We start from the raw sequence: 10,083 nt of genomic DNA, 5'->3' as shown, positions 1-10,083 counted from the left end.
GTCGCTTTGTGCAGATCCAGGCCCTTGAAACCAAGCTCCCACAGCCGACAGTCACCCTGAACCACCATTGACAGCAAAAGCAGCAGATATATGTTTAAGTTAACATTTTATTCTCTTGTTAATGGTGCTGTTTTAAATGTGTATTCTATATTTTACTTCCTTTAGTAATATTGTTTTATTTTGAAATGTTTAATAATTTTTTTGGTTCATTTTCTTGAGTTAAATATGCATTCCACTCTTGGTGTCTTATTTTGAAAGCTAAGATGGTATTTCAGTTTCCTTAATACCATATTCACTTTTAGCTCAAAACACACCTGGTCAGTAGGTAATCCAGGTTCCAAAAATGACCAGGGGAAAGCTTTTAACCTTCAGCTGGCTGAATTTGATGGTTTTCACAATGACATTAACTCCCTTGTACACCCATCTCTCATCCATACTTCATATGTTGAGAAATAAAAGAGTTAACAGGAAAAGAAAACACCTCTGTCTGTGGTCTTGCAAATATTTAGTCAATAGGTCCATTCATAGACATGTGGAAGGGAGAGAGGGGAGAGGGAATAATTGACCCCAAAATGTATACGTAAACATATCATCAAAGATAATTGGAGTGCAAAATTACTGTTTACTTGCCCACTCATGAAAGAAAATTATGGTCCAACTTACAGTCAGTCCATGTCCTGATTATAAAATGTTGGTAAATTGATAGATTAGATCTGACAATCCTGTTTCTTTAGTTTCTACTCTTTCAACTCCCAAAACCCCTAACATGTTTGATAAAATGCTGGTGTTTTTTGTCAAGATGGGACAAGCTAATATATGGGTTTGCTGTGCTCACACTTATTGTCTCTGATACAGGAAGGGTGAAAGAAATAGACAAGGCTTTGGGTATGTTGTGGTTTTACATAACCATAGGAAAAGCATGCAATTGAGTTCTGGAAACAAACTCCAGCAGCTTGAGCCCTTAACTTGCATATTTACACCCATCTGACTCTGGGCAACTTCCAGCAAATTATAAAACCACAGTAACTTCAACTTGCTCAGAACACAGGACTGTCTTGGTGAAGAATTTGGTATCATTGTCATAGAACTAGTGCAGATGCAGAAATAGAAAATGTCAAAATTGGTTTTTTCCAGAGCTCTTCTGGTAAAATGGAAGCCATATAAAAACCTTTATCATACGTCTTCTTGAGTGCAGTATTCAGTTTCAATAGTCACAAAACATGTTTTAATAATGCTCTCTCCATTTGACTGTTTTTGAAAGCCTAAACATCTCGTGCATCACACACAACTGGAATGAATATAATATTTTCACAACGTACCCACCTTTCTTTACACAGAAACTGAATTTTCTTGGATGCATAATACCAGCACTCTGATTCATAGATAGCCATAAACTGCATCTCAAGCCTGAGACACTCTCCATTCCAAATATATAAAGGTCACTTGTTTCACATTTTCTACTTCTTCCTGTTGAGACACTCCTATGTTCTGCTTACTTCTCATCTGGTGTAGCGGTTATCTGCCAGAATGAGTTACTGTACCTTTCAAGGCTCACAGTTCTAGGTCAGAAAAACCTCTATAAATAAAACAAGGCTATATACACACTACCACATTGTATATATCAGTGTGATGCAACACAGGAATACTCTTGGTTTCAAGCACTCCACAAAGGGATATATCGCCTGTCAACAGAGCTGTAATGATGCACAAAAAGGAAATGTGTGGGAAACATTTGACAGAGGTTGTTTTGGTGGGTTATGAACACTTTCCTGTAAATAGGACAGGCACTCCATGAAGTCACTATGGGTCTGTCCAGGCAACAGCATCTCCCAGTAAAGGCAACCATAATTAAGAAAATGAAGGAACATATTATACCAGGGCTAGAAAACATTCAAGCTATCTTAGGGGACTACCATTCCCATCATGTGTAAAAACCTGTTGTCCTGTTTTGAACAATTGGCACAGCATTCCTAGGGGTTATGTAGAACAGTTATTTTAATCTCTTAAGAACTGGGACTCACCTGCTAAAGTACATCTTCAATGTGGAACTCAGTCTTGATTTTCAATTTTGCATGTCTATCTTCCTCCTCTTTAAAAACATCCTATCATAGAAAGAACAAATAGGACAGGTCTATTAGTCAGAACTATTAGCTAAGATTAAGGATGGAGAAGAATAATAGAATTGTAGAATTGGAAGGCCATCTAGTCCAACCCCTGCAATGCAGGAATCTCAACTAAAGCATCCCTGACAGATGACCATCCAACCACTGCTTAAAAACCTCCAATGAAGGAGGCCCACAACCTCCTGAGGGAATCCATCCCACTGTCAAAAAAGCTCTTACTGTCAGAGAGTTCTTCCTTATGTTTAGTCAAAATCTTTTTTCTTGTAACTTGAATCCAATTTGATTCAGTTTGCATGTAAAGCCCGGTTTATCAAATTTGCACTTTCTGAAACAATATGGAAACCAAAACACAGCCTTCCTTCCAAATTTGCACTTATCCAAATTTTGCAGTGCAGTTCTCCAACCAATCAGTGTTTACAAGAATGCATATATTAGGTAGGAGTGTGCATCAAAGGGAACATATTGTTGAACAGAACACAGAAAATGTATATTGGGAGAAATTGCTTCAGATATGTGTATGAGTCAAAACTGCATACAAAAATATGTTTATTAAGAGAAATTCACACTAAATTCTGAAGAATTTTCATGAAGATTTAAAAAAATGCACATCACTGCAGAAATGTGGAGACCCAAATTTAAGACAGGAAAAATGAGAGCTGTAATTGACAGATCGCTTCATCCCTCATTAGGATAGCTAAATGGGACCCTCCCTGACCAGATCCTGCTTTTATTCACCTGGATACCAACTGCTGGAGAAAGCTTATTGCCTCTTCTGTCCATTAGCTTATGTTGCTTTCAGCCAATGGCCATTGAAGCTTTCCAATAAATAATAATTGATTCTGGCAATGCAAACTTCCAGAAGTTACATTTAAGAAAAGAGTAAAACTTAGAAACAACAAACAGCATGATAACCCAATGTATCAATGTGTTCATCAAATTAAAACATAATGACGGCAATTAACTGTGAACTCTGAAATAGCTTTTGTTTGGATTCTTGAGACAGTACAAAATGTAAAAAAAAATAAACCCTACTTGTGGGTTTCCTGTCAATATCTAAATGGGCATCACTACTGGAAATTGAATACTGGTGATGTTGGACATTTGGCTAAACCAGCAGAATTCTTCTTATGTTCTTTAAAATGTTTTCAGGTTGCTTGAAAACAGTTAACACCAAACGAAAGAGGAATTGTGATTTCACAAGTGATGAGGCTGAGGAAAAACAGGTGTACAACACAGCAGCTTCTTAATTTAAGCAACAACAACAAGCCCACCAGACACAGGAACTTCTGATAGTTTAACAGTAACTACTGTTCTACTGTTTTTTCAATTCAATCCCGCCTTGCTGGCTCAGAGCTAAGACAACTCTGAATTCTGCATATAAGTTAAATACTGTAAGTAGGGAGACAATATACAGCCTTGTCGTACTCCTTTCCCAATTTTGAACCAATCAGTTATTCCATATCCAGTTCTAACTGTAGCTTCTTGTCCCACATAGAGATTTCTCAGGAGACAGATGAGATGATCAGACACTCCCATTTCTTTAAGAACTTGCCATAGTTTGCTGTGGCCGACATAGTCAAATGCTTTTGCGTAGTCAATGAAGCAGAAGTAGATGTTTTTCTGGAACTCTCTAGCTTTCTCCATAATCCAGCGCATGTTTGCAATTTGGTCTCTAGTTCCTTTGCCCCTTCGAAATCCAGCTTGCACTTCTGTGACTTCTCAGTCCACATACTGCTTAAGCCTGCCTTGTAGAATTTTAAGCATAACCTTGCTAGCGTGAGGTGTGTTAAAACTCTTGTATCTTGCAATTAATTGGGGTGGGAAATGTTTTTCAGCCCAAAGCCTGTTTTCGCTCATGGGTAACTTTCCAGACTCTTCAGGCCAGTAAGGGCAGAGGCAAAAGTTGGTGTGGCTAGAAGTAAGAGCAGGCAAAGCAATGGCTGAAATTCTTTCCTTTGTGCAGTAGGCTACATTCCAGCCCCACAAAAGTCAAAGGTTTCTTCTGCACACACATAGCATCCATCCTCTATCCAGGTAAGCGAGAGGAATTATCACAGTTCAAGAACATGTTCCACCCAGGCAACAACAATCCAGGTGGGCATAGAGGCAGTGAAAGGTCATAGAATCATAACTGGAAGGAACCACAAGGATCATCTAAGTCCAGCCACTGCAATGCAGGAATCTTTCACCCAATGTAGGACTCGAACCCACAGTCATGATATTAAGAGTCCCATGCTCTACCAACTGAGCTATCCATCCTAAGCAGAAGGGTGTGGCTTGGGGAAAGTCACAAGGGCTGGATAAAGAGACCCGATGGACTGTCTTTGTCCTGTGGGCCTGAGGTTCCCCCATCATTATAATAAATATTCATAAGATAATCTTTTAAAATGTTTATAGAGTTTTGCAATTGCAGCTTTGCACAGTTTTATGGGGGAAGTAAATAAATGGAGATTGGGTTTCCCCCACTCTCCATTTTTAAAAATTTATCCTCCCCCCCCCACACATGTACAAAGCTGTGGTTGCATCAGTAAAATAAGTTGTGAGTCACCTGTATTAGAAGAAATGTGTGCTAAAATGCTGACAAACCTTCATGAGGAATTTGAGAGAGAGAGAGAAACACAAACTGATGCAGAAATGTGGAATACTGAACTTAACACTGGAAGGAGAGAAAAAACCATCTGGGAAACCAAAGTCGACCAATTTGTCCATCAGGCTAGTCACAAACTTCTAGATGCAACAACTGTATTCTAAAACAGATTGCACAGTTTTAATCCAGTATTGTTTCAGATTATGAATGATTCCTAAATGCCAATAAGACGAACACTAAAATAGAGCACAGCATTGTTAAAAGCCTCAGGAAATTATCAGAATTATCGTTATTTTATCAAATCAATCACGGAAAAGAAGAAAATCCTTTCTCAGCATCACTAACAACATTTTGGTCAAACGGGCAGAATAGCAAAACAGTGTAATGTACGTTTGATATACAGCAGCAAAATCAACCACTGTGGAAATAATGAGATATTGACACAAAAAAGAGCATGTGCGGGCACACCACAACCACAGAGTCAGAGGATGTTATGAGTACATTATGAACCTTTACTCAGCTGTCACTATGCCACACTGTTCTTGCTGACAGGTTATTTTTGTAATTGTAGCAGAACTCAGTGTATGTACTGTACAGCTATAGAAAATACCTTTCACCTTGCAAACTGGATTACATTAACTCATGCAATTGCTCTTTCAGAGCAAACAATCCTGCATTATTCAGCCCTGCTCTGCTCCATCCTCTACAGTGGGGATGGGGAAGCCATGGTGCTCCAGACGTTGTGGACTCCAATTCCCATCAGCCCCAACAAGCATGGCCAATAGTCAGGGATGATGGGAGCAGTGGTCTAGCAGAACCTGGAAGGTCATCCCTGCTCCATAATAAAATATTCTGCACCACTTTCATAATGTATACTTTCATACTAAGGTTTTTCAGTTAATAACTGCAGGCCAAATTTTGCCCGCCAAGAGTTCAAAGTGACTCACCAGCACAGGTGACAGTTAGGGTAGAGACAATTATTTTTAGAAGTAGGGGAGCCAGCAGGCAAGGCATCACTAGGAAGGTCTGGGTGGAAAGCAATGAATGACATAATATACATGAAAACAGAAAGGGTTATGCATAGGAAATGTTTTGTATGTGCTCTGCATTCTCACATGCACACTAGGGATGGGTGAATCTGTCGATTTCAGTTTGAGAATTTTTAAAGTCCTTGCATAAATTAGCATTTTTGTGAATTTTTTCCCCATAATATCCATAATTTTTACATGCAATGTTGCCTACCGACATACGAAAATTTGTGCCATTTTTGCAAAACAACTTCCCTAATATGTATTTTTGAGTTATTTTCGTCAATACAAGCATTTTTTTTATCCACACTTTACATATAGTATATGCATTTTTGTACATATTGCTTGGCTGGAGAGCTGCACTGCAACATTTGGAGAAGTGCATTTTGGTTTGCATATTGTTTTGGAAAATGAATCTGAATCCAGGTCAAATTTCTCCCCTATCCCTAATGCATGCTAAAGATGTTTACTGTATATTAATAAATGACACCCAGTGATGACAAGCAGAGTAGTTGTGGATGGGGGAGGGCATAGGAAATCGGAGCGGGGGTCTGCAATATCACCATTTTTTCTCAGTAGGAAGGAATGCACATTTATTTCAAGGGAGTAACTTCCAAGGAAATCATACCATTCTGTAAAGGCAACACACTTGGGGAGCAAATAAAACAATCTGGGAATGAGTGAAGTGCTTTAACAAACTTACCCCATTATTCCCCGCCCCAATTCGGCTTCTGCTTTTTCCTTTGCTCTGGGAGAGGCCATTCCCAAGTTTCAGGTGGGAGTGATCAACATCCCTTCCTCTAATTGCTTGGCAACAGTGATTAAGTGTCCTTAGCAATGGTGCTGCCTGCCTAGTGCTAAAGCATTACAGCTGTGTTTGTGTTTTGTCCTCTCACTTTCTTCAGAAATGTCCAATTAACTTCCTTAAAAAAAAAACTAAGAATCTGGGGGCTCTGCTAGGTTTGGGCCCACCAAAATCCAACCTCTTCTACCTATCCACTGGCAGCCCTGCCCAGAAATGGAGGAAATGTTTGCTCATTGCTGACTAGGCTGGATAGCTCTCTTGCGTAGTCGGCTTCTGGCAGTGCTTCACAGACTATGCTGCTGGGAAAGGCTAACCAAGCAAAGACAGAGAAGCAGCTAGCCCAGCCCAGGCCATGCACTGCAGCAGATATCACACATGCACATAGCTCTGGTCACTTGATGCACATCAGCATCTGCACTGCAACATTTGTTTGACATCTAAGAGTACTGAGCAAATGGTGGTGAGGTATTAGAGGATGGGCACCACGTGGTCTGCCCTTTATCCCTAAGCTAGCTTGCTGTCCCTCCAGTGCAAAGGACAAGGCTGCCCTGTTGCTAGCGTTGAAGTAAGATTCAGTTGCCAGCCTGGTCTCCACCTATATGTCAAACTGATGCTGGGGGGGAGAGAGTGCTTGATGCTATCTTGTCTTACACCTCAAGCAGCAAAATGTCTTGAACTGGCCCTGCCCACAACTAGTGGGCTGTGTTTAGCTGAGTTACAAGACACTAGGACAGATCTCCTGTCTTTTCTTTTCTTTTTTTTAAAAAAATGCTTTTACACACACCTGGGGGCAGAACTTTCATATGACAACTGCCTAGAGTGCGCCATGCCAATTGGCAGGGAAAAAGCCAGTCTCCTGCTTAAAAGATAAATGACTAATCAACAACATCCTTCATGCTCAGCTTCACACAGCTTTGTTTATCATGTATTATTTATTGGAGAGCTGGGATAGAATTCTGGAATGATTAACCTTTACATAGCAAATGGGGCTTTGTATGTCTGTGCAAAATTAAAAGGATCCTTCAAAATGCCTGGTGAAAACCAATATGCTTAGTGGGGGAGGAGGGGGTAGAATTAGGGGGCATCCTAAAGCAGAGAAACTTCTTTGCAGATCATTGCTAATAGAAGTTTATTACTTCAAGTACTAATGAGCGCCAGTGCTAAAGACCATTTTCTGGTGATATTTCTTTATGAACCTAATAAATGGACTACAGTAGCTAAGTAAATGTAGGGTCTTTAAAAGCACCACCACCCGGAACATTAAGATCACCTGCTTGGTCAAAATATAGTGAAACATCTGTACATCCCAGATTTGCATGCTGTGGAAGCAAGCAGTGAGTAAACCTTTTAACAAATTCTGCCAACTGCTTAAATTCCACAAGCAGAAAACAGAATATGCTGAAGTTCTTCTCACCGCCATGCAATGCCGGAAGCATGACACGGACCCCTTCTGGTTTCTGAACTAGAACAGACACTTATTGAAACATCTTGTATGTCAGGACGTAAGGAAACTTTTTCATCTCTAGGGCTATATTTCTTCCAGGGTAACTTTCTGTGAGCAACATACCAGCTCTGTTTAGGGCATGGGGTAAAAGTGGATGGAGCAATGGATTCTTTGTACAGTTGGATTTGTGCAGTTGGCTACATTCCAAGCACACAAGTCAGACGTTTCTAGAACCATATATTCAGGCCTCTTCAACCAATCATGTAAGAGGTAGTATCACTGTTCAAGTACACTTTCCAGTCAGGTAAAAGCACTCAAGGAGGGCACAGACTGGGCTGGGGTGGGGAGGTCTTGGCCTAGGGAAAGACCTGAGAACCAGACAGATTACCCAGGTGGTCCACATTTGGCCCATGGGTTGGAGGTTGCCCACCCCTGTTATACACCAATGCCCAGGTTTCCAGATGGCAAATGAGAAGAATGGCAGTGAAGGCTGGAAGAGCAAGACCAGTCAGGGTGACTAAACTAATTTGTAAGAGTTTCGATGAAAAGCAAGTTACGTTCCCTCATAAACTCCACCTGCTTTTCACCTCATGAAATTTGAGAAATGTATTTAAAAGCAAAACACATGTGAAAATAAAATGAAAGTAATGAGTAAAACCTCACATACAAATAGATCCCTGGAGCCTGCTTCAAAAGGAAACAAAATAAAAACACTTCCATTTAAATGCATGTGTTGGATTCAGACTTGCAAAGCAATCCTAAACCCCAACTGGCAGTACAGGGGAGAAGCAAAATGGTGGGAATACTTGTAGTTATAATCGCACTATTTGTCCAAGGAGTGTTAAAAACTGCACCTAAGTCCTAAGCAGATCATACAGATTTGAGCTTTCAGTTTTCCAAACACCAACCACTCAGAATTTCTAGCATCTTCCCATTTGGATTTTGGCTTTGGAGCAATTACATGATGTAATCTGTTGATGATAGCTGGCCACAACTGGTCCAAAAACAATTTAAAATTAGATAGAAGTTTAGGGAGATAATTACGAGGATAGCAACTGAAAGCTGATATGGACTAAATTACACCTCCAACGAATAGGTTTTAGCATTATTGTGATTATTCTAGAAGCAAACCCAGCATAAATACTTCTCTCAAATTGTTGTTTATGACCAACGCCATGTTTGCTAATTCTGTCTTTTGCTTTTCTTCATGGCAACATGTAAAGAGATTAAATGGCAGCCTACTGGTAAACCATCTAACTCTGATGGCTGCATGTGCTCTACTCCTTCCTCACAAAGGACGAGGGCTATTGATGAAGTGGGAGTAAGGGAGAACCAGATCAAGTCTCCACACCATGAGGTTTGCTTCAAAGAGGATCAGTTTCCAAATTCCACTTTCCTATTTTCTTCAATAAATGAATAACCTAAATGGCCCACCCCCATGCCTCCCTTCATTCTTCTGAATTTCCTTTTGGGAGGGAATGTTCTGCTTCTCTTCTTCAAGCTTCATTCAAATCCTGGTTGTGGCAAACTGGCAGGGGTTGATGTCGCTCTCTAGCCATTGCCTTGGATGGATCAAAACCATTATATCATTCCTATCATGCATTACCCCTGACAACTGTAAAGGGGCCTTTGGTGACATTGGACAAAGCATATATTCTTTTACATATTTGTTTTACGTGCATGTCATATTTTGTCAAATGATATGAAAGAAACAACAGGAACCTCAGTAACTATGTGCATGGGGTATAGAAGTTCTAGAGAGAATGTGCCAAGTAGAAATGGGTCTACTTTTGCAGCATTTATACAGATAGTGACAAAGATACATTATGATAATGGTTGGAATGTGCAAATAAGGGGGCTTTTGGGCATTATCACAAGGTCAGGCATAAGCTGTATGAGTCAGGAAATTTCCACAGACAGTTGTGAGTGCTTCCAATGAAGGGATGATTCCTCCCTTTGAACTTTACTTTGGAGTCATAAAAAAGGAAGTGTATCTCTGGCTCACTTGCACTTCCTCCTCCAGTGCATCTAATAAGAAAAGGACTGTTTATTTCACAATTTCAAGAAATGTGGTTAAGGTTAACATTAGTTACATG

General features: G+C 40.1%; 1 protein-coding gene across 1 annotated transcript in view; it reads right to left on the bottom strand.

Moving 5' to 3' along the window:
- Positions 1-1,009: 1,009 nt before the first annotated feature.
- LOC117054142 (serine/threonine-protein kinase Chk2-like) overlaps positions 1,010-10,083 on the bottom strand; it is a 30,390-nt gene continuing 21,316 nt past the window's right edge. The window contains exons 3-4 of the mRNA XM_033162653.1: positions 2,034-2,102; positions 1,010-1,087 (exon numbers count right to left, since the gene is read on the bottom strand). Of these exons, the coding sequence (XP_033018544.1) occupies positions 1,010-1,087; positions 2,034-2,102 (147 nt within the window). The remainder of the gene's footprint in view (positions 1,088-2,033; positions 2,103-10,083) is intronic.

This window comes from Lacerta agilis, chromosome 10 (genome assembly GCF_009819535.1).
Source record: "Lacerta agilis isolate rLacAgi1 chromosome 10, rLacAgi1.pri, whole genome shotgun sequence".
In the NCBI taxonomy this organism is placed as follows: Eukaryota; Metazoa; Chordata; class Lepidosauria; order Squamata; family Lacertidae; genus Lacerta; species Lacerta agilis.
This window is presented reverse-complemented; position numbering and strand designations above follow the sequence as displayed.